The sequence below is a fragment of the Salvelinus namaycush genome, chromosome 14, assembly GCF_016432855.1.
Source record: "Salvelinus namaycush isolate Seneca chromosome 14, SaNama_1.0, whole genome shotgun sequence".
NCBI classification, from domain to species: Eukaryota; Metazoa; Chordata; class Actinopteri; order Salmoniformes; family Salmonidae; genus Salvelinus; species Salvelinus namaycush.
In genome coordinates this window covers 34,554,978-34,581,846 of record NC_052320.1, presented here as the reverse complement: position 1 = coordinate 34,581,846, position 26,869 = coordinate 34,554,978, and the positions used below count along the sequence as shown (strand labels likewise).

The 26,869-nt window shown below is 45.7% G+C and overlaps 1 protein-coding gene across 1 annotated transcript; it reads left to right on the top strand.

Annotated features, from left to right (window-relative positions):
• The first annotated feature begins 141 nt into the window (after window positions 1–141).
• Window positions 142–26,203, top strand: snx19a (sorting nexin 19a). Its single transcript, XM_039007463.1, has 12 exons — window positions 142–1,533; window positions 1,709–1,927; window positions 6,362–6,500; window positions 6,741–6,841; window positions 6,950–7,069; window positions 7,270–7,376; window positions 10,134–10,230; window positions 10,394–10,559; window positions 10,964–11,087; window positions 23,935–24,119; window positions 25,316–25,403; window positions 25,578–26,203. Exons 1-12 carry the CDS (start codon window positions 142–144, stop codon window positions 25,705–25,707), a joined length of 2,868 nt encoding a protein of 955 aa, XP_038863391.1. The 3' UTR covers window positions 25,708–26,203.
• The last annotated feature ends 666 nt before the right edge of the window (window positions 26,204–26,869 follow it).

The following is a 26,869-nucleotide window of genomic DNA, read 5'->3' as shown; positions in this document are numbered from 1 at the left end:
AAATCAAGTCTATGAATTTTAAAATGATATTATCTGAAAGAAATCACCAATGTCCTCAAATTAAGGTATACAGATATTTGATTGAGGTGTGTATTGATTGCTATTACTTGATTTTTAACTCAGGTCTCAGCACTGAGGGGAATGCTTCCACCAGAGGGTTCTGGTCCTAACCCTAACCACTGGGCCCTCTCAGAATTACTGGGCCAGCGGAGGCTTGTGGTGTTGGGGGTGCTAGTAGCATGGATGGTCCTCTTCCACCTCCTGGTGAACGTGTGGCTCCTCTGTCTCTTCACCAGCCTGCTGGTGGTCCTGGGTGGCTGGCTGGGGTCCCGCGCTGCCCTGGATGCCAACAGCCTGCTACACCTGGAGCACTTCGTCCCCCTGGGTAGATCACAGCCGGCCCTCCACTCGCCTGAGAGCGAATGGAGGCTGGACCACGAGATCCACAGCGCTGTGCATAAAGCCATCCGAGACTTTGTGTCGTCCTGGTACCACACCATGCTGACCGAGGAGGAGGGGCTGGGGGAGTTTGAGCACATTATGCGGGACGCCATGTTGGATTCAGTGATGGAGCTGAAGGAGAGGGCTCGGTGCGTGGACAGGAGAGCGCTGGTCCAGAGGACCTTGGAGCTGTGTGGCTGCCACCTGCAGAGCTATATGACAGCCAGGGAGATGATGACGCAGGCAGAGGCACGGCTGGGGATGCAGGACAGAGACCGCTCCAGCACCCCCAGCCTGTGGGAGTTGTATAGCCAGGCAGATGCCCCCCACCCAGCCCTGGCTAGTCCAGCTACGGAGCTCAGCTATTCCCGGGCCGTAGTGGACCTCCTAATGCAAGTCCTGGTCCCGTTCCCTCACCTGGAGACCAGGACAGGGAGATACATGGTGGGGGAGTTGATCACCTGTAACGTCCTCCTCCCACTGGTCAGTAGGGTGTCCGATCCTGACTGGCTCAATCTCACCATTGTGGACTTGTTCACCAAAGCCAAAGAATCACCGGATGAGTCCCTCGATGAGCTCCCTGATACTCTAGTCCAGCTGCACAGGAGTCAGACCCAGCAGGAGCTCTGGACTCGGACCCGTTCTACCTCCTGGCTCCAGACTCCGAGAGACCAGAACGAGTCCAGCAACAGCCCCACTCCTCCCAAGCCAGCCACTCCAGACTCCCTGGAATCCATGGAGTCCTACCATACGGCAGTGCCAGATCTGAAGGAGGAAACACGGCAGTACTGTGGGGCGATCCTGCCAATGCCATGCATTGGTTCATCGATCAAAATAAACAGTTGTCATGTGTCTATGGATCTGCTGAGGTCCTGCAGCGGTGGCAGCCGCCTGTATCAGGGTGTGGACTCGGACCTGGAGTCCCCATCGACAGAATCCAATCAGCTCTCTGTGGAGTCCCTAGACCAGATGGACTCTGAGGAGGACCAGACAGACAGCTTCTGTGACTGTACCTCCCCTACCAACTTCTGCAGTGTGTTTGAAGACGAGCCGCCTGGATGCTTCGGCAACTTGAAGGTCCTGGGACCCAAGGTTTGTTTGTTTATTTGTTTGCTTGTTAGTTAGTTTATTGGTCTTTCAGCATTCCTACATTTTCTTAAACAGTTATTTAAATTGTATATAAGTATAAAACAATACAAAGTATTGATGTAGAATAAATAAGGTTACAAATTGCTATGAATGGCTTTGCTAAAATCTTGAGATGCAGGTGTCCGATCAGCCCCATTGGCCAGCGGGCATGGCGGAAGAGCTGCACCCACGCTGCCCTGTCCCTCCGGGGAGGCTGTGTCTGACCCCCTTCAGCTTCGAACCCCTCAGCAGCCCAGATGGACCCGTCCTTATCCAGAACCTGAGAATCACTGGTGCTGTGACAGCCAAGGAGCATCGCAGCACTGGCTCACACCCCTATACTCTATACACCGTAAAGGTAAGACATTATGTCTAACACAGTGTAAAACCAGGTTAGATATAAATCCCCCTAAAGAGGGGACTAGCGTGGTTCTGGTACCGGTTCTGACCGACATTTCTGCATATAAATCGATCTGTGGAAACAGTCAATCGAAATGGCTTGCATTCAGCGATAGCCCTAGCTGTCACGGGAGAGGCTAGTTCAGTCAGTTGTCGTAATGAGCCCTCCCCAGCTAGCTAGTTAACTTTAATTATTGTGGCTAGAAACTTCAGTGAGGATTTGAAACTTTCCTGTCTAAGTTGGGATTCGGGAGTTTAGAATCATTCGTTTTTCAGCGGAGTAAAACAAATAAAATGTAGACGTTAATAATACCGTAGTTGTACTAGAATACATTTAGCTGTCACCCTGTCCTACTATATTGGCTACACTATCTAGCTACTGTACTTCCCTCTCCTACTGTGCCCTGTGTTGTGTTTCCGGCTTGCAGCACTAACTTTCCCCGTTGAGCTGTATCACGATAACATTCAGACGGTTACTTACTACCAATATTACAAGTTAGTTTTAGTGTAGGCTACTCGAAATACTGTATTCGGATGGAACAAATTGGCTACTGCCAGCGACGTGATACAGCTGCCCAGTGGGAAGGAGCTCGATACAACACCGTTACACACCGGTCATTCACACCGGCTTGCCGTTACGTTAGCTAATTGGCATGTAACGGTGAAATCCAAATGGTGATCAATCAATACTACAAGTTTTTTTCTCCCTCGCCCATCGGAATAAACCATACTTTCCTTTACAAGTTCCAATAGTCTTGAAGGAGTTCCCACATATGCTGAGTACTTGTTAGTGCTCACACCTACTCATTCAAACCCTTGAATGAGTAGGTGTGTCCAAACTTTTGACTGGTACTGTATACATAGAAAACACAGAAAAATCACGTTTTTGAGTGCACTGGATCTTTAACAAAAGAAAACAAACGAGTTTGCTTTACAGAACATTTCTTGCAATTCTACACGTTTTACCATGGGGTCGGGAGACATTGTTGCAGTTTTAAAGCTAATTTCCTGCAATTCTACACTTTTTGTCATGACTTATGCCATATTAATATGATATCTGAATGAGAGTGACTAACAAAATCAATGGGGCCCCCTGGAGGTCAGGGCCCCTGGGCACGTGCACAGTGTGCCCAGTCAGTAAATTACCATCATTACTACAAGTTTAGATAGGTGGCTAGATTAATTTAGCGATCTTAAATGTTTTTACTGACATGGGCTAATTGAGTGACTGTCAGTGGATGACATATTGCCCCTGGTGTATTCTATTATTCTAACTCTCAACAGTAAATTGAGCTAACTGAGTTCCTAATTTTTCAAAGAATAATAATAATTAATGTATTTTTATTCTGAGTAATTACAGTGGTCCGGACCTCGGTGTCCTCATATGTAGTTACGACCCTATGTAGTTACGTTACCCCATATGAAGTTGGCATTTAAAATGGTAGGGTTGGGATTGGGGTTAGGTCATGGTTATGGTTAAGGTTAGGGTTGGGATTTAGGGTTGGAACGTCCCAAGGATTCCGGATAGCATTGACTACAAAATCAATGCTAGCCTCTTAAAGGGGCAGTAGCCTACATTGGATGTTAAAGTTTCAATGGCGAAGGTGCATAAAAATGGAGGACGGCCCCCATGTACTTACCAGAAACACCTAATTTGCTAAGTTCGCCATATTGTACAGTGCGCTCTGTTACTCTTTTTTGGATTGGCATTAGCACAGTATACATTATCCCAATTCTAGCTCCAAGACGGCGGCAATTTAAAAAAACGAAAAAGTAGATTCTGCTGATATATAGTCACATTGAACTATGTCGCGTGTGGATAGTGCTCAAACAAATACTTCATACAGTGCATTTGGAAAGTATTCAGACCCCTCGACTTTTACCACATTTTGTTACGTTACAGCATTATTCTAAAATGCCACTCAAGGACATTCAGAGACTTGTCCCGAAGCCACTCCTGCGGTGTCTTGGCTGTGTGCTTAGGGTTGTTGTCCTGTTGAGAACCTGCTCCAGAACGCTCAGGACTTCATCAAGGATCTCTCTGTACTTTGCTCCGTTCTTCTTTCCCTCGATCCTGACTAGTCTCCTAGTCCCTGCCTCTGAAAAAATCCCCACAACATGATGCTGCTACCACCATGCTTCACTGTAGGGATGGTGCCAGGTTTCCTCCAAACGTGACGCTTGGCATTCAGGCCATAGAGTTCAACCTTGGTTTCATCAGACCAGAGAATCTTGTTTCTTTAGGTGTCCTTTAGTACTTTAGGTGCCTTTTTGGCAAACTCCAAGCGGGCTGTCATGTGCCTTTTACTGAGGAGTGGCTTCCGTCTGGCCACTCTACCGTAAAGGCCTGATTGGTGGAGTGCTGCAGAGATGGTTGTCCTTCTGGAAGGTTCTTCCATCTCATCAGAGGAACTCTGGAGCTCTGTCAGAGTGACCATTGGGTTCTTTGTCACCTCCCTGACCAAGGCCCCTCTCCCCTGATTGTTCAGTTTTGCCGTGTGGCCTGCTCTAGGAAGAGTCTTGGTGGTTCCAAACTTCTTCCATTTAAGAATAATGGAGGCCACTGTGTTCTTGGGGACCTTCAACGCTGCAGTAATATTTTGGTATCCTTCCCGAGATCTGTGCCTCAACACAAACCTGTCTCGTAGCTCTACAGACAATTTCTTTGACCTCGTGGCTTGGTTTTTGCTATGACATGCACTGTCAACTGTGGGACCTTATATAGACAGGTGTGTGCCTTTCCAAAGCATGTCAATCGAATTTACCACAGGTGGACTCCAATCAAGTTGTGGAAACATCTCAAAGATGATCAATGGAAACAGGATGCACAAGAGCTCAATTTTGAGTCTCATAGCAAAGGGTCTGAATACTTATGTAAGTAAGGTATTTCTGTTCCAAAAAAAGTTTGCGCTTTGTCATTATGGGTTATTGTTTGTAGATTGATGAAGAATATTATAAAAAATACATTTGAGAATAAGGTTGTAATGTATCAAAAAGACGAAAAAGTCAAGGGGTCTGAATACTTTCCAAATGCACTGTATCTGAATTTCTCCCTTTTTATGCACCTTTTACATCACAGCATTATTTAATCTGCAGTATTCTTCTGCAATTTATTCTGTTACCAATAATATTTACATGTTAATATTATCTTATGTTTATAATTATTATGTCTCATCTTTTAACTAAATTCTGTCTATTAGCTTCCAAAATGTAATTATCTAGCTGTCTGATAACACGATCTAATGGAATGGCTTGTCCTGCACTTTGTAAAAATCCAGAGTGCATTGAGTGAATGCTGGAAAAAGATCTTGGTTCCTTTCTGAACATAGCAATGTGAATGCAAAGAGGACTCACACCACAAAATAGGTGACATGAACTGGCAAAATAGTTCAAAGTCAAGGGAAGTGTGAATACTGCCCTGATGTATTTAGCTTTTTATTACCCCAGAGTTCACTTTAAAGAGGACTGAGATCGGTTCTTTTAAAGAGGACTATATGTGGAAACACCTGTAGATCCTAGAGGAGCAGGAGAGAGTGGTTTTATCGCTCTAGCTAGCACATTCACAGATCGATTTTTTTATTGCCAACCTTTTCAATGTAATCTTAAAATAATTAATAGATTTTAAACAAAAAACATTTTGGGTTTGTCATAGACAGACAAGATTAATATGAGATGAAAGGTAAGTTCCTAATGAGTTCAGTAAGCCAAGCTAAAGCCCTGTCCGATGTTTAGAAGGGTGAGGGCAGAAGTTTTAATCAAGAAGCCTTTAGAAAATGCACATGTTCTCGAACACTAAACATACAAATATGTATTTTGCAGTTATAAGGAAGGTGAAATCTTAGTCGTTTTATAATTTGATTATACTATATTTAGAAAGCATATAAGTCATTTCAAAGCTTATTCATACAGTGTTGAATAAGAAATACATCAAATATTTCATATTTTCACATTTTTATCATAGTTGTACTGTGTACTTGAGTGTGTGTCTCAAAATTGACTACACCTCAGCAATTTTTTTTTTTTATACCAGAAAGTTGGGATTTTAATCATTCTGGCAGTATAAGCATTACTAGGTTTTGTTTATGGCCCTCTCATGATAAATACATCTATTTAGTCGGAAATATACATTTTGACATGACATTTAACAGGTCAGTGCTTGAATGCTTACGCAGTCATGGTCTCTAAAGGCAGGGATAGCAACAATGTAACACATAGACCTGTGACTCTTTTTATCATAAGGTACAATGCTAGACGAATCACTTGTGACAGTACCGGACATTAGTGTACACTTCCTTACCTTTTTAATACCTTTTCATATCGATCTTGAAATGTGAACATTGGACTAGTCTTATTAAACTTTCCCAGTCAATCTGTAACCGTTGTTCTTCCCCAGTATGAGACAGTGGTTGACTCAGAGAGCCTAGGTACTCTACAACCTGTAGCCTATCACACTGTGAACCGGCGCTACAGCGAGTTCCTCCACCTGCAGACACGCCTGGAGGAGAAGCCTGACCTCAAGAAGATGATTAAGAGTAAGAAGTCCAATTCTATATATTTTTTTTAAGTATTTTGTATGTTTTTTGGCTAGAGAGAGATTTCGGTGAAGGGTACGAGAGAGTGCTGAAAGAGCAGTAGAACAGATTCGAACCCAAGCTGGCAGCTGTACATTATATTCAGTCAAAACAAATCATTTATAGCGTAGATGAAGTCTTACATGTGCTGTATGGATATTTTATTCTCACCAAAGGGTGTTTGTATCTTTTCCATTTCAGATGTCAAGGGACCCAAGAAGATTTTCCCTGATCTTCCATTTGGAAACCCAGATATTGACAAGGTGGAAGTTCGAAAAGGACAGCTGGATACCTTTCTTAAAGTAGGATTTGTATTGTTTATCTAACAAGGTGAATCATTTCCTGATTTGTATGTTTTTGAAATGTGACTGTTGCATTGTATCTGATCACTCCGTTTTGTTTTTCTCTAGCAACTGTGTACCATCCCTGAGACGGCCAACAGCGACGAGATGCAGGAGTTCCTGGCTCTTCACACAGACGCCAGCACAGCCTTCGAGAAGAAACCATTTGTTATGTCCAGAATTGATAAGGTGACTTAGCGTTTTCAGTGTCACAACTGTCGCGGTTATGAAATAAAAACAGTGCATGATCACTTGACCTAAAAACATGAAAAGGGAGAGGTGAGAGATGATAGAATGTGGTTTCTGGTGACCTGTTTTTTCGGGAAGCTAACCTTGGTGCTGTTTGTGTGCTGTGTCCTCCTGGGCCTGGTTATTGGCGTTTACTGTAGATGATGGCAAATGCTGTAGACACTCTGAAGACAGCATTCCCTCGTGCTGAGGATGACCTGGATGGAGAGCCTGCTGATGCGAGGAATGCCCCAGAAGGAAGGAAGAGGTGGGAGTCTTTTTTTCTCCATTTCTCTCTCTCACTCACTCACTCTGTACTCCCTCTCTCTCTTCCCCCTCTCTGTGTCTTTTCACTCACTCACTCACTCACTCTGTTCTCACTCTCTCTCTCTCTCCTCCCCCTCTCTGTGTCTTCTCTTTCTCTAAATGTCACATATGTACGACCTGGCCAAAGCTTTTCACTATCATGTCTCTCTTGAAATACTAATTAAAACACCTGTAAACCACTCGCTGTAGTTTTCAATGCACATATGAAATTGAAAGCTGCTTTAGGAAAAAAATGTGTTCTTTGTAACTGCTTATATGACATTAAAGTCAAACTATCTGTTACGGCTGTCCTCGCTGACAGAAGGTGGGGACCAAAACGCAGAGTGGTTAGTGTTCATTCTTTTAATGAAAATCAACAAAACACTTCAAAATACAAAAACAACCAACGTGACAAAACCGAAACCGTCCTGTGTGGCAACAAAACCTCCACAGGAACAAACACCCACAAAACACAAGTGAAACCCTGGCTGCCTTAGTATGATTCTCAATCAGGGACAACGATTGACAGCTGTTTCTGATTGAGAATCATACCAGGCCGAACACAAAATCCCAACATAGAAAATCAAACCTAGACCAACCCACCCAACTCACACCCTGACCAACTAAAACAAATACATGACAAAGGAAAACAGGTCAGGAACGTGACAGAACCCCCCCCTTAAGGTGCGAACTCCGGGCGCACCAGCACAAAGTCTAGGGGAGGGTCTGGGTGGGCGTCTGTCCACGGTGGCGGCTCTGGCGCTGGTCGTGGTCCCCACCCCACCATAGTCAACCCCCGCTTCCGTGGCCTCCTCCCAATATTCACCCTCCATGTCAATCCCACTATTCCAAAGGGCAGTAACAGACTGAGGGGTAGCACCTGACTGAGGGGTAGCACCTGACTGAGGGGTAGCACCTGACTGAGGGGTAGCACCTGACTGAGGGGTAGCACCTGACTGAGGGGCGGATCCTGGCTAGCTGGCTCTGGCGGATCCTGGCTGGCGGAAGGCTCTGGCGGATCCTGGCTGGCGGAAGGCTCTGGCGGATCCTGGCTGGCGGAAGGCTCTGGCGGATCCTGGCTGGCGGAAGGCTCTGGCGGATCCTGGCTGGCGGAAGGCTCTGGCGGATCCTGGCTGGCTGGCAGCTCCTGGCTGGCTGGCTCTGGCTGGTCCTGGCTGGACGGCTCTGGCTGGTCCTGGCTGGACGGCTCTGGCTGGTCCTGGCTGGACGGCTCTGGCTGGTCCTGGCTGGACGGCTCTGGCTGGTCCTGGCTGGACGGCTCTGGCTGGTCCTGGCTGGACGGCTCTGAAGGCTCGGGACAGACGGGCAGCGCTGGGCAAGCAGACAGTTCAGACCACGCTGGGCAGGCAGACAGTTCAGGCAGCGCTGAGCAGGCAAGCAGCGCAGGCGGCGTTGGGCAGACGGCCGACTCTGACCTGCTGAGGCGCACAGTAGGCCTGGTGCGTGGTGCCGGAACTGGAGGCACTGGGCTGGAGACACGCACCACAGGGAGAGTGCGTGGAGGAGGAACAGGGCTCTGGAAACGCACTGGAAGCCTGGTGCCTGGTGTTGGCACTGATGGTACTGGGCTGGGGTGGGAAGGTGGCGCCGGATATACCGGACCGTGAAGGAGGACACGCGCTCTTGAGCACCGAGCCTCCCCAACCCTACCAGGTTGAATGGTCCCCGTAGCCCTGCCAGTGCGGCGAGGTGGAATAGCCCGCACTGGGCTATGCAGGCGAACCGGGGACACCACCTGTAAGGCTGGTGCCATGTACGCCGGCCCGAGGAGACGTACTGGAGGCCAGATATGTTGGGCCGGCTTCATGGCACCCGGCTCGATGCCCAACCTAGCCCTCCCAGTGCGGCAAGGTGGAATAGCCCGCACTGGGCTAAGCACGCGTACTGGGGACACCGTGCGCTCCACCGCATAACACGGTGTCTGACCAGTACGACGCCCTCTCACTCCACGGTAAGCCCGGGGAGTTGGCTCAGGTATCCAACCCGGCTTCACCACACTCCCCTTTAGCCCCCCCCCCCAAGAAATTTTTGGGTGAGCCTCTCGGGCTTCCGTGCTAGCCGCGTACCCTCATACCTCCGGTTCCTCTCTCCGGTTGCCTCTGCTCTCCTCGCTGCCTCCAGCTGTTCCCATGGGAGGCGATCCTTTCCAGCCAGGATCTCCTCCCATGTGTAGCAACCCTTGCCGTTCAAGACGTCTTCCCATGTCCATTTCTCTGTCTGTCTCTGCTGCTGTCGCTGCCCTTCTCCACTCCGCTTGGTCCTCTTGTGGTGGGTGTTTCTGTTACGGCTGTCCTCGCTGACAGAAGGTGGGGACCAACACGCAGAGTGGTTAGTGTTCATTCTTTTAATGAAAATCAACAAAACACTTCAAAATACAAAAACAACCAACGTGACAAAACCGAAACCGTCCTGTGTGGCAACAAAACCTCCACAGGAACAAACACCCACAAAACACAAGTGAAACCCTGGCTGCCTTAGTATGATTCTCAATCAGGGACAACGATTGACAGCTGTCTCTGATTGAGAATCATACCAGGCCGAACACAAAATCCCAACATAGAAAATCAAACCTAGACCAACCCACCCAACTCACACCCTGACCAACTAAAACAAATACATGACAAAGGAAAACAGGTCAGGAACGTGACACTATCTAGTTTTGTGTAATGTGTTTGTTAATTGTTGCTTGTTGTGTCAGGTCTGTCCGGCTGAGGTTCTCCAGTAAAGTCGCCCCTACTCTCAATATACCTGAAATCCAGCCCAAAGTCATATACTGCTTCAATGAAGGGAGCACTGTAAGTTAACCATGGAAGTTTCATAGCAATGAGTATCAATGAATAATCATTTAATATTAATGTCATCTAACTGTCTGTTTGAGTGCACTCACTCACTCAACCCGTCCATCCATCCATCCATTAATTCACTCATTCATTCCTGTGCCCTGGTCTGTTTCTGCAGGTGTTCCATGGCCTGTCCCTGTCTGGTCTGGAGGGCTTTATAAAGGACCAGGAGGCTCTGCTCTATGCTCCCCAGGAGAAGGAGGCTGACGAGAGGAGGTTCAGCGTGCTACCTGGCAAAGACAGGAAGGGAGGTGGGGGTCGGGAGAGAAAACCTCGAGGGACAGGTACACTTTTTCTAACGTCTACACGGGCTTGCGTTATCAACCTATTATTCTCTGACATGAAGGACCGTCATACAGTTGACTGAATATCTAAGGACCGTCTCAGTGCAAAAACAGACATTATTATCATAATTATAAACTTTCCAAATGAGATCATCTATGAGCATGTAATGGCCAGCGGGTGGTAGTAACCTTGCACAGCCTCTGTAGGCCAGTACCACACCACTGTTTTGAGGAAACGGTGTTGACTATCTGTTTGAGGCTATCTGGCTCTGTTTGCCTTTCTGTTATTCGTGTTCCAGAATCATCTCCCAGTATTTGTATCTTCGTCAAGTTCAGGTTTTGTATTCTGTTGCGTGCGTGCGTGCTTATATGTGTGAATCTGACTGTGATGTGTGTTCGTGCAGACACGGCCGTGGCAGACGTAGCTCTGAGCATCCTGTGTCTGCTGATGAAGGACCAGTGGAGCTGGCTGTGCACTGAGAACATACAGAAGACCATCAGACTGCTGTTTGGCACCTTCATTGAGAGGTATCACACCATATCATACCGTCATCTTCATAGAGTAGAACAGGGAAGCAGACCATACCACTCCCTCATCATAGACCAGAACAGGGAAGCAGACCATACCACTCCCTCATCATAGATTAGAACAGGGAAGCAGACCATACCCCTCCCTCATCATAGAGTAGAACAGGGAAGCAGACCATACCACTCCCTCATCATAGACTAGAACAGGGAAGCAGACCATACCACTCCCTCATCATAGACCAGAACAGGGAAGCAGACCATACCACTCCCTCATCATAGATTAGAACAGGGAAGCAGACCATACCCCTCCCTCATCATAGAGTAGAACAGGGAAGCAGACCATACCACTCCCTCATCATAGACTAGAACAGGGAAGCAGACCATACCACTCCCTCATCATAGACCAGAACAGGGAAGCAGACCATACCCCTCCCTCATCATAGAGTAGAACAGGGAAGCAGACCATACCCCTCCCTCATCATAGAGTAGAACAGGGAAGCAGACCATACCACTCCCTCATCATAGACTAGAACAGGGAAGCAGACCATACCCCTCCCTCATCATAGAGTAGAACAGGGAAGCAGACCATACCACTCCCTCATCATAGACTAGAACAGGGAAGCAGACCATACCACTCCCTCATCATAGACCAGAACAGGGAAGCAGACCATACCACTCCCTCATCATAGAGTAGAACAGGGAAGCAGACCATACCACTCCCTCATCATAGACTAGAACAGGGAAGCAGACCATACCACTCCCTCATCATAGACCAGAACAGGGAAGCAGACCATACCACTCCCTCATCATAGACTAGAACAGGGAAGCAGACCATACCCCTCCCTCATCATAGAGTAGAACAGGGAAGCAGACCATACCACTCCCTCATCATAGACCAGAACAGGGAAGCAGACCATACCACTCCCTCATCATAGACTAGAACAGGGAAGCAGACCATACCACTCCCTCATCATAGACTAGAACAGGGAAGCAGACCATACCACTCCCTCATCATAGACTAGAACATAGACTTCAACAGTAAAGAACAGTTGGTCCTTCATACTCATCTTTTATATTGCGCGTGGCCCTTTGCTCCACTAGCAGCTAGAAGAAACAAATCACTCATCTTGTACATATGGGGTTGTCAGTCAGTTTACTTAGTAATTCAGGGCACTTTAACCCATTGCATCTTCTGTCACAGAATCAACTTTACACTGTCAGGAGCAAGACTTCCCTAGTCAGATGTGGTACCTCATACTTAATATGACCCCTGTAATAAGTACACATTTTGGTTAGATTGTGGCAAGAACACAATTTGATCCATACAGTCATTTAGGTTAGCTAGTTAGCTAGGACAGTGGTTTTCAACTTACTCTTGAAAGTATGAATAGTAGAAGGCATAAAGTGCCATTTCTAAATTGGGAAGTGTATCGTCAGTTTTCCTCTTGTCACGTCAGTCATTGCATACCTTAGAGGAGTGGTTCCCAAACTGGGGGGTGCAGGGGGAGGGGCGCGGGTCAGTTTTTTAGCTAGGTTTGTTAGCGCATAGATTTTGGTGTAATTGTTTGAGTCACTCAATTATCACATGAATACACATTAGAAATGGCTAAATGTATAGAACTGCAACAAAAAAAATGCTTTAAACCTGCAAAATGTTCTCTCCACCAACAAGAGGGGTGTGAACAGCTTAATAGACATAGAAATAGATGTGGCACGCGTAGGCGCGGGATGTTCCCCAATGCTGGAAGGGGGACCTGAGTGAACGGGAACCCCTGGGCTAGGAGATGGGTGTAGTGTGGGGAGGGTTCCTACCGCTCTGTGGATCTTGACAGGTCTTCAGCAGAACATCCAGCCATTGTGTTCTCTTTGTATTTCCAGGAATGGTTTGCTGAGGTATTAAGTAAGAGGGTTTTTCATCAGTCGAATAATGCTTGATATAAGTGTCCAAGTTTCGCTCCAAAAATACGTTTTTTGTAATATGGATTTGATTAATAATTTCAAAAGGCTGTTCATTCAGAAAGGGATTATTTTTCTCTATAACTTGGCTATGTTAAATGCTGTTATGAAATACCATTTCCTTTCATGTCTGGAGGGGAAAAAACACGTATTGACTGTTGAGATTAGTTTAGTAGACCGTCAGTCTTAGTATTCAGGCCTGTTCACTGTTCATAGAACTGTTCATTGTTTAGTAGAATAATTATACAAAAATGATGTTGTGCTTTAACCTGTCTGGGGTACGTAGGAGAACAGAAAATCTGTTGTTATGGCCAGTAATTGGTGGTAGTATAGTTGATGACGGAGCTTAAAAGGCCCAGTGCAGTGAAAATGTCGATTTTTCTGTGTTTTATATATATTTTCTCAATATGTGGTTCGAATAAATCTCTGAAATTGTCAAAATTATGATGGTTGCCCTTTTAGTGTAAGAGGCTAAAATTTCAGCCTGCTTTGATGGGATGGAGCTTTGGCCTAAAATGTGTTAACAGACCAATAAGAAAGACAGTTCAAAAGTTCTCTGCCATTAACAGCTTGTTTTCAGTTTTCCCCTCCCCACTCAGACCACTTCCAGACAGTTCTAGCAAAAGTCTTGCTTGAGAAATTGCGCTTTGCTAAGAAGCTATTTGTTTATTATTATTACCATTTTAATTGAAAAGAGTAAGGTACTTAATTGTTACCCAGAAAGGATTTGATATTGAGATACAAACTTCCAGCTCTGCTCTGCACTCCTTTAAATGAATGACCACATTGTGTCAGTCATTTCTGTAATGCACTTTGGCAGGAGGGAAGAACAATATCAGCACCATGGATGTGAGACAAGAGTCACACCTGTGTCTGATAGTTATTCTGATTATTGACAGATAGATCTGATCATGTACACAGCTACAAGTGCAACATTGAGTCACATTCCTAGGATAATCTGTCATTAGATGTGTTTTGTAGCCATTCAAGTAAGCACAGACAGACAGGCTCTGACTTTATCAGACAAAGGCTCTGCATGTACCCAAATATGGACTTGTCTTCATGACCTTTCTTTAAATGAAGTATTACTTGTCGTATTGTTTTTGTCCAATCCTTGTTCACTGTTGAGTTTATATCTAGATTCATCTGAACTAAGAACACTTGTATTGCAGCGTTCTGTGTTTGCAATAGATTCAACTCTTGTAACAAGCAAGACAGTTGATCAATGGTTCCACGACAAAACGGTGAAAAAATGAAACGCTCTAGTCTAGACACCCGTATGCCATGTAGTTATTGTATAGCCACTTTGCAAGAATCGCAGTAATCCTTGGCCATATCTTTCCTGTGAATTTACTATCTCAGCATCCAGGGATTGACGTCAAAGTCTGGGGAACTGGATGTTTTCAGTGATATGGAAAGAGTATGCTCTGTGCATGAACTACACCCCAGCCCCCTCCAATAGTCTTTTTAACAAGCCGATACTTTATTTGGCCAGACACACGGAAACAACAGCATGACACGTTAAAAGATTTAGACATGCAGAGGAAGTTGACATGTGAAAACATTTACATAAATATTTGACCTAAAATGACTTGGGAAGACCTTATATTGGAGAGGGATAACATGGCAGTTGATTAGGTCTGTCCACGAAGGTAGTCAGTCAGACTCGATCAGAATGTGGTGGTGCTTTGCTAATTTGAAGATGAGGATAATGATAGGATGAAAGATCTTTCAGGATGAAAGATGCCTAAAACCTTTTCAGTATGACCTCTAACTTTAAATATTTGATTCTGAAACTAATGTAACCCTGGGATGTGAAATGCAGCTCATAGTTCATGTTCATTATTTTATGTAATCCCAGGACCCAGAACCAAATCTCGTGAGCACCCACATTATTGCAGGCAACAAAATGCTTACAGTATGTTTCTAGCTCCAACAGTGCAATTATATCTAGCAATACAATAAAAATACACACATAATCCCCAAAAAAATACATTTCAGGACAAGCAATATCAGAAAGAGCAATAGCAGAGTCTGTAATATAAATATATATAAATGGTGTGTGTATGGACAGTATATGAATAGAAAAGGTCTGTACAGCAGTAGTTATACAGGATGAGCTATGACGAGAATACAGTATGTACATATAAAGTGGGTAAAACAGTATGTAAACATTGTTAAAGTGACCAATGTCTCTCTATACATAGGGCAGCAGTCTCTGAGGTGCTGGGCAGAGTATCGGGCGGTGGCCGGCTAGTGATAGCTGTTCAACACACACACACACAAACTAGACAAGTAGACAGGTTGCTACCATTTTAGGTTACAGAACCTCTTCACCATACCCTCTGTCTGAACTGGGCTGTCAAGCCAGTCAGGTATGGTGGTCAAGGCACAATACCACCATTTGGCCAAATGGTGATGTAGAGAGAGACCGAGAGACATAGAGAGAATCAAGAATGCTGACGACACAACAATGGTAGTCCTGATCACCAACAACAACGAGACAGCGTACAGGGAGGAGGTTAGAGCTCTGGAGGAGTGGTGACGGGAAAATAACCTCTCCCTCAACTTAAAAGAAATTAAGGAGCTGATCATGAACTACACTAGACAGCAGAGAGAGCATGCCCCTATCCACATCGGTGGGGTCGCAGTGGAGAGGGTCAAAAGCTTCAAATTCTTTGATGTGCACATCACCAAGGACATGAAATGGTCCCACCACACTGACACCGTGTTGAATAAGGCACAACAGCACCTCTTCAACCTCAGGAGGCAGAAGAAATTTGGCATAGCCCTTAAGACCCTCACGAACTTCTACAGATGCACCATCGGTAGCATTCTGTTAGGCTGCATCACCGCCTGGTATGGTAACTGCACCGCCCAAAACCGCATGGCTCTCCAGAGGGAGGTGCAGTCAGCCCAACGCATCACCGAGGGCACAATGCCTGCAGTATGGTCCTGTCTTGTTGACTACTTTTGGGCAGTTTTCTTTTGTTAGCAGCAACGAGCCCGTTTCTCAGTAAGTGAGTGATTCCTGAATGGCGTCCACATTTTAATCAGCTCGTGGAAGGTTCCTGTGACCCAGGCAGCCCAGGCTTGGAGAATCAGTATGCTAACGGAAGAGCTGAGGCCTGTTAGCTCGGCCAGAAGCTACACTATGACTGTGTCTGAAATGGCACCCTATTCCCCAAAGGGCCCTTGTCAAAAATAGCGAACTATGTAGGTCGTAGTGAATAGGGTGCCATTTCGGATATAGCCTATTTCTACCTTGGCTGGAAGCAGGAAGCCAGTGATTGTTCATAGCAGCTGTACCTAAAACTGTCTGGTCAGCTTGCTGATGAACAAAATGGCTTTTGGAAAGCCAGGGCCTGTATAGACCATATCTATACTGTCTCCACAGTGATCCTGGCTAGAATTCAAGAGAGAGAGACAACTTTTGCCTGTTTTATTGGTTTTCAGAAGGCTTTTAATTGGGTGAATAGAGACCTTCTTGCTTTTAGACTAATTAAAATGGGAATTAACGGAATATTCTATGATACAATCAAAGCTCTTTATCGGCCTCCAGTTGCCTGTGTTTAGGTCAATGACCTCAGGACTGGCGGGTCTCCAACCCCTTACGGTGTAAAACAGGGAGACGTACTCTCGCCCACTTATTTCCCACTACATGTTAATGATTTAGCCCTACAAATCAAACATGCTAAACTTGGTGTTAAAGTTGCGGATATATTCCTGGGATCTTGTTGTATATGCTGATGAAGTAGTTCTCCTTACCGGGACCGAAGATGACCCCCAGAATATGTTGAATATTGTTAGTTTATGGTGTGCTAACTGGAGACTAGCGATAAATCAAGAGAGGACCCAGATTGTTAATTTCAGAAAGAAGGGCGTGCAGCGAAGTGCACATAACTTTTGTTTTGGTACAACCCCATTATTCTACACTGGGCTCTATAAATACCTTGGTTTCACTCTGGATGAGCACATGACCTTTGAAGATGGCATCAGATCACAGGCAGATTCTGCAGGCAGAGACTTAGGGTCCGTGCTTATTCTCGGCCGTATACATTTTGTGTGTCCAGTGATGGACTATGCTACTGGGGTGTGGGGTTCCAAAGTGGGTACTAATTGTAACAATGTTCAAAACAGAGCAATCCACTGCTTTCTTGGTGTGCACAAACTGACTCCAAACCTGGCCATCTGTGATATGGGTTGAGAACCATGTGTGGTTAGGCAAAAAGTTGACATGTTACGTCTATGAAACAGACACATAATCACAAAACAAGGTGGGACCTTACTCATAACTATCTGTGGGCTAGATAATTGTTATCTATTTTTTGTGAAACTGATTTGCAGTATATATCCAGGAACAAATGACCATGTGGTGGTAACCAAATCAAGGACAAGCCTTTTCTGATCCACAAGGAAAAATGGGCAGTTGATGTTTGGTTTAAACCTAAACTTAGAACGTACACTCTTATCAAAAATAACTACAGCCCTGAACCATATGCTTACCTGATTCTAACAAAAGTCCGTTTGTGCACAACTCTGATCCAGCACCCTCCCTCTGGCTATAGATACGGGTAGATTTGAGTGTCTGAAGAGGAGAGAATTTGCCTACTATGTGATCTCGGGGAAATCTAAAACTAAATCCATTTAGTGTTTTATTGCCCTCTGTATGACTATCTGAAGAAAAAACTATTTGTGATAACACTGAATTATTCTGGGTACAGGATGAACAGAGGCTAGAATTTTTTTTCCACACAAGGTGTGTTTGAGATGGCTGAGTTTGTTCATAATGCCTGGAGGAGAAGGAGAAATGTACTGTTTGTGTAGTGTGGCTCGATGGTCGCTGTACTGGCCATGATTATTTTATGCATTTCATTTGTCAAATGTTATTTTGTTCTGTGGTGTCCCATGTGGGCCTTGCACCAGTAGGTGTATGACACTTAAATAAATTATATCAATCATCAATCAATCAGGTACAGACTACAGTCTGCAGTACCTGCACTGGGATCCATAAAGTTCCTGTCGCAATGTCACTTTCTACCTCTAGGAGGCAGCACACATCTGTAGAAGTATGGCCACAGAACATTGAGGAAGGTTTGGAGTTTCAGAATGAAATGACTTGATATTTAATATTGAATGGCATATAAAGCATTACTCTTGCAATTTCCATTGCTTTTATGTCAGAATCTTATTTTCCATGCCTTAGACCTAGTCCTAGCCATATGCTGGCCCTAGCGGTTAAGCGTGTTGGGCCAGTAACCAAAAGGTGTTGGTTCGAATCCCCGAGCCGACTAGGTGAAAAATCTGTCGGTGCCCTTGAGCAAGTCACTAAACCCTAGTTGCTCTGGAAAAGAGTGTCTCCTAAATGACTAAAATGTAAAAATATGATAAAATAGAAATATATTTGTTGCACCACTGCACTGGGTTCTGTGACAGGATATGACATCAGAGACCAGGCCATTGCATTTGGGTGTGAGATGAGCAGGTGGTTTAGGTCAGCCATGGGGTTGGGTTGGGTTCATAATGCTAAACGCAGAGCAGGACAGGGCTCCATTCGATTCACTCTTACATCAGGCCCCTGCGTTATCACTGGTGCAACCCTTAGGTGTCAAAGGGCACTGCACACAAGGGGCTGGCCCACAGGTGGCTTGGAATTTTCAAGGTACTTTCAACAGACGGGCTGCCTGGGCTGTGTGTCTCTATCTGCCCAACCCATTCTCGAGTGAGAGGCGTCCGTCCAGTTCATACAAGCCAGAAGCCCGACAATAGGGCTAGATTACACCTCCAGGCTAGACCAGACACAGTGCTGCTGGGAAAGTCCCGACTGTCCTGGGGATGATGAGCTGCTGAGGTGTGTCTTTTCACACAACCAGTGGGGGGAGAGAGGCAGGGGAGAGATGAGACGGCACAGAGACATTTCCTAGTAGTAGTCATCCTGCAGACTGTCTCAACCACAGAGTCTGTATAGTATTATCAGACAGATGCAATGACAGTAAACACCTTTACCTGTGCAAATAGATGCGCGGAAGGACATTATCGTGAAAAGTACCTTTTTGTTTACAAATTGTGTAATTATGAAGACATCACCGAGACATTAACATCTGGTATCTACTTGTAGTCATCCTGGCTGTAGACAGCCTTCCACCCAAAGTAATCTTGGTTAACCCAGAACTAAAGTCTCATGTAATTGGTCAGCTGCTCGATTAAGTTCTGTGTCCATACATGTAAAGAGAAGATATCAAGAAATGCTAGAACAAAGAGTGGAACCGGAATGAGGAGCTCCCCCCTTTCTCTTTGTAAGTTACAGCCCAATGTTCCGTCCCCTTCCGAAATTCGAAAGATGCTAACACCTGCAAAATGATTTGTTCAAATAACCAGAGATGAAAAACCCAAACACCAGAACTACTGCTGCTCTTTTTCTGTGCATGCAATTCAGTCCCGACAGATTCTTTCGGTTTACACGCAGAATTTTTCCATGAGAGATTAGAACCACAGCAATTTGAACCACATAGCCGTATTATCAGAGATACAAACTGACTGTAATGTGAACACCTTCACCTGTATGGCCAAATGGATGTGCCCTGTTAAAAGTTGGTGGCAGCTCAGTTGCCACTAGTTTGAATGTTGCTCACTTCATTGTAACAGTGTGTGGAAACACTATGTTGTCATGAAAAGTATTTCTGTGTACAAATTGTGCAATTGTGGTATAAAAAAACAGCATCTTAAAGAGAATGGTATTTGTTGCTAGGCAGCATATCCTAACATTATGAAGCATTTCACCATCATCGGAATATTTTAAGGAATCTTTTCTTATCTGAATTATGCTGTTGACATGAATAGACTACAGCACAAGGGATTCTTGGGGTTCTTATCTTCTATTCAGTTGGCTGATATACAATATATTGGCAGATTTCTTGTAAAATGCGTTATGGGGATATTTATTCTCAGATCGCTATTTGTAAAGAAAGACATCTGTAACGGGTGTCTAGATCTTCCTCCTCCTCGGACGAGGAGAGGAGAGAAGGATCGGAGGACCAAAATGCAGCGGGTTGTGAATACATAATGATTTATTTACAGACGAAGACGAAACACGAAGAACACTTGAAAATGATTACAAAATAACAAAACAAAAACGTAGACAGACCTGAACTATGAGAACTTACATGTAACACGAAGAACGCACGAACAGGTACAGACTACAACAAAACGAACGAACGAACAAACAAACCGAAACAGTCCCGTGTGGTGCATAGACACAGACACGGAAGACAATCACCCACAAACAAACAGTGTGAACAGCCAACCTATATATGGTTCTCAATCAGAGGAAAACGTCAAACACCTGTCTCTGATTGAGAACCATATAAGGCTGATTACAAGTGACCTAAACATAGAAACACCAAACATAGAATGCCCACCCCAACTCACGCCCTGACCAACTAAACACATACAAAAATAACATAAAACAGGTCAGGAACGTGACAACATCTTAAAAACATGCTTAAAAACAGTCATTTAGACACACACGTATGGATTGCCGTAGAGATACACAGTCATTCAAACACACAACATTACATAGTGTACGTACGATGACCCATATTAGAATGCCATGGGCATTATGTCACTGAGCCTGCTAGCTTTTATTAATGTCCCCCTCCCCGTTCAGTGAGAGTGGAGAGAGCGAGAGAGAGTGAGTGGAGATAGGGAGAGCGAGTGAGCGGAGATAGGGAGAGAGAGTGAGCGGAGATAGGGAGAGAGAGTGAGCGGAGATAGGGAGAGAGAGTGAGCGGAGAAAGCGAGAGAGAGCGAGAGAGAGTGAGCGGAGAGAGCGAGAGAGAGTGAACGGAGAGAACGAGAGAGAGTGAGCGGAGAGAACGAGAGAGAGTGAGCGAAGAGCGCGAGAGAGAGTGAGCGGAGAGCGCGAGAGAGAGTGATCGGAGAGCGCGAGAGAGAGTGATCGGAGAGAGCGAGAGAGAGAGTGAGCGGAGAGCGTGAGAGAGAGTGATCGGAGAGAGCGAGAGAGAGAGTGAGCGGAGAGAGAGTGAGCGGAGAGAACGAGAGAGAGTGAGCGGAGAGCGCGAGAGAGAGTGATCGGAGAGAGCGCGAGAGAGAGTGAGCGGAGAGTGCGAGAGAGAGTGATCCGAGAGAGAGAGTGAGCGGAGAGAGAGAGAGTGAGCGGAGAGAGAGTGAGAGGAGAGTGAGCGGAGAGAGAGTGAGAGGAGAGTGAGCGAGAGAGAGTGAGCGAGAGAGAGTGAGCGGAGAGAGAGAGAGTGGAGAGAGAGCGAGAGCTGTGAACGATCTGAGAGACAAGGCAAGAAGGGCATTCTATGCCATCAAAAGGAACATAAAATTTGACATACCGATTAGGATCTGGCTAAAAATACTTTAATCAGTTATAGAACCCATTGCCCTTTATAGTTGTGAGGTCTGGGGTCCGCTCACCATCCAAGAATTCACAAAATGGGACAAACACCAAATTGAGATTCTGCATGCAGATTTCTGCAAGAATATCCTCAGTGTACAACGTAAAATACCAAATAATGCATGCAGAGCAGAATTAGGCCGATACCCGCTAAATATCAAAATCCAGAAAAGAGACGTTAAATTCTACAAGCACCTAAAAGGAAGCGATTTCCAAACCTTCCATAACAAAGCCATCACCTACAGAGAGATGAACCTAGAGAAGAGTCCCATAAGCAAGCTGGTCCTGGGGCTCTGATCACAAACACAAACAGACCCCACAGAGCCCCAGGACAGCAACACAATTAGACCCCACCAAATCATGAGAAAACTAAAAGATAATTACTTGACACATTGGAAAGAATTATCAAAAAAACTGAGCAAACTAGAATGCTATTTGGGCCTGAACAGAGAGTACACAGAGGGAGGGAGGGAGGGAGGGAGGGAGGGAGGGAGAGTTGTCGTCGTCCTCTTCCAGTAGCGCACAAAGAGCAGCAGGAGGCTGTAGTACTGTGGATAAGAGGCTTGTTTTACAGCCCGAGAGCAGGAAGTCTAAACAGTTTAAACACGTAATTAGATCAACCTAGAACAATACAGACTGGGTTGACGCTAGGGGTCAGATTATATATATATTTTTAAATAACGTTCCCAAGGTAAACGGACTATTTCTCAGGTCCAGATCGTAGAATATGCATATAATTTACAGATTAGGATAGAAAACACTCCAAAGTTTCCAAAACGGTCAAAATATTGTCTGTGAGTATAACAAAACTGATTCTGCAGGCGAAAACCTGAGGAAATCTAAACCGGAAGTGTTTTTTTTATTTTTTTTATCTGTGTTTCCTTGCCCGTCTTTCTTCCATTTAAAGGGATATCAACCAGATTCCTTTTCCAATGGCTTCCTCAGGCTGTGACCAGGCTTTAGACATAGTTTCAGGCTTTTATTTTGAAAAATGAGCGAGATTTTTCAAAACTAGTCAGGTGTCCTTTGATTAGTTCCTGCGCGCGAGAGGGGTAGCTCTCCATTTTCTTTCTCTCTTTTATTGAATAGGTTACGGTCCGGTTTAAATATTATCGATTATGTTTGTTAAAAACAACCTGATGATTGATTATAAAAAACATTTGACATGTTTCTACGAACATTACGGATACTTTTTGGAATTTTCGTCGAACGGAACAAGGCTTTGGTTTTCTGAACATAACGCGCAACCCAAATGGCGTTTTTTTGTTATAAAAGTAATATTTATCGAACAAAAAGAACATTTATTGTGTAACTGGGAGTCTCGTGAGTGCAAACATCTGAAGATTATCAAAGGTAAGCGATTCATTTTATTGCTTTTCTGACTTTCGTGACCATGCTAATTTGGGGCTAGCTGTTGTAGCATTGATTGATACACTCACAAAAGCTTGGATTGCTTTCGCTGCAAAGCATATTTTCAAAATCTGACACGATAGGTGGATTAACAACAAGCTAAGCTGTGTTTTGGTATATTTCACTTGTGATTGCATGATTATAAATATTTTTAGTAATATTTTGCGCCCTGCAATTCAGCGGTTGTTTAGGAAAATGATCCCGCTAAAGGGATCCGTAGCGCAGAGAAGTTTTAAGATAGGCCAGCTGCAAAGTCCAAATTGTCTATATTGTAAATTCATGAACAAAATTATGAGATTTTTGGTCTTAATTTAATATTAGGATGAAAGGCGTCGCATGGTCAATCCGACTTCGTCATTGGCCATACAGCATTTATGGTGATACGGCCTCTGCAGGAGTCAAGGCCTTCATACTTCTTGCGCTTCGCAGAGCTGTTGTGAAGGAAGTTGTCAAGGAAGTGAGTTTGTGTTTATACAGGACCTCCCGGCCCCATCTACCATCAACCAATCATGTCAATACGGAGCAACACGGAGCCCTCTGCATTGTTACAAAGTTTGGGAGAGCACGGCGATGTGGTGTGGAGCACGATTTGGCTTCCACAAGCTTCCCGAGGCTCCGCGATTGCGTCACACCCTCCATACGGAGCCTCCGGACAGCATTGCCGGATCAAGCATGAATCAGCTGTTAGGAATTCAGGTTAGCAGTGTGTTAGGGTTAAGGTTAGGTATAAAATCAGATTTGATGACATGACTTTGCCAGCTAGTGACCACTCTGCAGAGCTGCCTCCAGAAGATTGATCATGAAAACCACTAACCTGAGAATGTACTGTACAATCCGCTCACTGTGTGTACGTATGCATGCACTTCTGCATATCCTTTCTGTCCTCATTTGTTTTGTGCCTTTTTCTTATGTGTGTGTGTGCGCATGCGTGTGTCTCAGTGTATGTCACGTCTCTTGTCTTTTTGACTCACCCTATTGTGTATGTACGTGCATGTATACATATGTCTACCGACCTCCATGTTGCTTTTGTCTATCCTCACCCCCATCCCTGCCCTCCAGGTGGCTGGACGTGGGCATGGCCCACCTGACCAGTGCTCCCTGCTGGGTGATCTACCTCCAGGTGATGCAGGAGGCAGTGTGGCCCGGGGGTGTCCTCCCTGATGGGCCCCGTCCTGACCGCAGCCTCATCCAGAGAGAAGAGACCAGGCAGCAGTGTCTGCACTGCCTCACACAGCTACTACCAGGTCAGTGTCTGCACTGCCTCACACAGCTACTACCAGGTCAGTGTCTGCACTGCCTCACACAGCTACTACCGGGTCAGTGTCTGCACTGCCTCACACAGCTACTACCGGGTCAGTGTCTGCACTAGGCTACCTGCCGCCCCGCTAGGCTACCTGCCGCCCCGCTAGGCTACCTGCCGCCCCGCTAGGTTACCTGCCGCCCCGCTAGGCTACCTGCCACCCCGCTAGGTTACCTGTATGGGAACCACAGGTGTATTAGGTCATTGTACTGTCCCCTTATTGCCATTTTAATGTGTGTGTGTGTTTGTGTGTGTGTGTAGACCTGATTGCTGACATGCTGGGTTCTGAGAAGTACAGGGTGAGGCTACCTGCCGCCCCGCTAGGCTACCTGCCGCCCCGCTAGGCTACCTGCCGCCCCGGTAGGCTACCTGCCGCCCCGCTAGGCTACCTGCCGCCCCGCTAGGTTACCTGCAGCCCCGCTAGGTTACCTGCAGCCCCGCTAGGTTACCTGCAGCCCCGCTAGGTTACCTGCAGCCCCGCTAGGTTACCTGCAGCCCCGCTAGGCTACCTGCAGCCCCGCTAGGCTACCTGCCGCCCCGCTAGGCTACCTGCCGCCCCGCTAGGCTACCTGCCGCCCCGCTAGGTTACCTGCCGCCCCGCTAGGCTACCTGCCGCCCCGCTAGGTTACCTGCCCCCCGGCTAGGTTACCTGCCGCCCCGCTAGGCTACCTGCCGCCCCGCTAGGTTACCTGCCGCCCCGCTAGGCTACCTGTATGGGAACCACAGGTGTATTAGGTCATTGTACTGTCCCCTTATTGCCATTTTAATGTGTGTCTGTGTGTGTCTGTGTGTGTGTGTAGACCTGTTTGCTGACATGCTGGGTTCTGAGAAGTACAGGGTGAGGCTACCTGCCGCCCTGCTAGGCTACCTGCCGCCCCGCTAGGCTACCTGTATGGGAACCACAGGTGTATTAGGTCATTGTACTGTCCCCTTATTGCCATTTTAATGTGTGTCTGTGTGTGTGTGTAGACCTGTTTGCTGACATGCTGGGTTCTGAGAAGTACAGGGTGAGGCTACCTGCCGCCCTGCTAGGCTACCTGCCGCCCCGCTAGGCTACCTGTATGGGAACCACGGGTGTATTAGGTCATTGTACTGTCCCCTTATTGCCATTTTAATGTGTGTGTGTGTCTGTGTGTGTAGACCTGATTGCTGACATGCTGGGTTCTGAGAAGTACAGGGTGAGCTGGGATATGGCACTGGCGTCTCTGCAGGACCCTAACATCAACCGGTGAGCCCCCTATCATCACTGGCTTTAGCATGTTGGTGTGCGTGTACAGTAGGTTTGTTCAACCTAAAATGTCAATGTCACATACAGACCAAACATTGAGCGTTTGATCCATGTCAACTTCAGTCTGACCTGTGGTAACCTCTCCCCTCTCTCTGTGTCTGGGTGACTCTACAGGCACCTGATCTACTGTATCTGTGACCTGCTGTTGGAGTTCCTGATTCCAGAGTCTTCAGAGGAGGGCTTTCAGAGATCTCTACTACACAGTCTCTTTGGGGACGAAGAGAGGCTTTCTGCTTCAGCTTGATGACACACCAACACACAACCCCTCTCTCTGCTCCCCTGTCACTATCTACCCTCTACCCCCTCCCATCCTGGCTGGCTCATCACTATGGTAACCACGGTCCTGCTGGGTTCATCAGAATGGGACCAGAGCTTTACTGGAGCTTCTCATGACATCAGAGAAGAGAGGCGAGGAACGCTGGGAGGAGGAAAAGGGCTGGGGAGATAGGAGGGGTGGGAGGGCTGAGAAATGGGCTCTTGAACTCCTTACACTTTATAGGCAACGCTCTAAAATGACTGATGACACTTGATTGAATGTATTCTGAAGGCACTGTGTTGGTGATTGTGCTAATATTGTGTTTTAATTAGATGCTTGTGTAGAGAAACACATTTATGTAAATATGTATGTACAGTATATGCAGTAATTATTTGATGTGTTTATTTATTTATATGTAAAATGCAGTATTTGTGATATCAATAGATATACAGTGGGGTCTGAAATTATTGATACCCTTGATAAAGATGAGCAAAAATGACTATATAAAATAAATAAATAAAATTCTGAGCTACTGTATATTTTATGCAAATAAATAATTGGGAAATTATATTATTTTATACTAATTCAATTGCTCAGAGAAAGAGATTTTGTTTCATAAGTAATATATACATTTTAAGGTGGGGGTTGAAATCATTGACACCCCTGTTTTCAATACCATTCAATACCTCACCTTGCGAGGATCACAGCACAGAACGTTTTAAAAGGATCCTTCCAGATCCTTGATATCTTTTGTCTGCGCTTATGGACTGCCCTCTTCAATTCAAACCACAGGTTTTCAATGGGTTTCAAGTCGGGAGACTGATATGGCCATTGCACAATGTTGATCTTTCTGGCCAATTAACCATTTCTTTGTGTATTTTGATGTGTGCTTGGGGTTATTGTCTTGCTGGAAGATCCACTTACAGCCAAGTTTCAGCCTCCTGGCAGAGGCAACCAGGTTTTTGGCAAAAATATCCTAGTACTGGGTAAAGTTCATGATGTCGTTGGCAGGACCAATGGAAGTCAAATAGCCCCATAACATCAAAGATCCACCACCATATTTTACAGTAGGTACGAGGTTATTTTCTGCTTTTGCATTCTCATTTCACAAGGTTCCGTCCAAGGTCAACGCTATCTTAGATGCCCCAGC

What these genes read in the sequence shown, in the direction of transcription:
- snx19a (XM_039007463.1), top strand. Translation starts at nt 142, where the DNA reads ATGCTTCCACCAGAGGGTTCTGGTCCTAACCCTAACCACTGGGCCCTC. An exon ending in CCTCAAGAAGATGATTAAGA is followed by an intron (nt 6,501 to 6,740) that starts GTAAGAAGTCCA and finishes TTTCCATTTCAG; the next exon opens with ATGTCAAGGGACCCAAGAAG. An exon ending in TTATGTCCAGAATTGATAAG is followed by an intron (nt 7,070 to 7,269) that starts GTGACTTAGCGT and finishes CGTTTACTGTAG; the next exon opens with ATGATGGCAAATGCTGTAGA.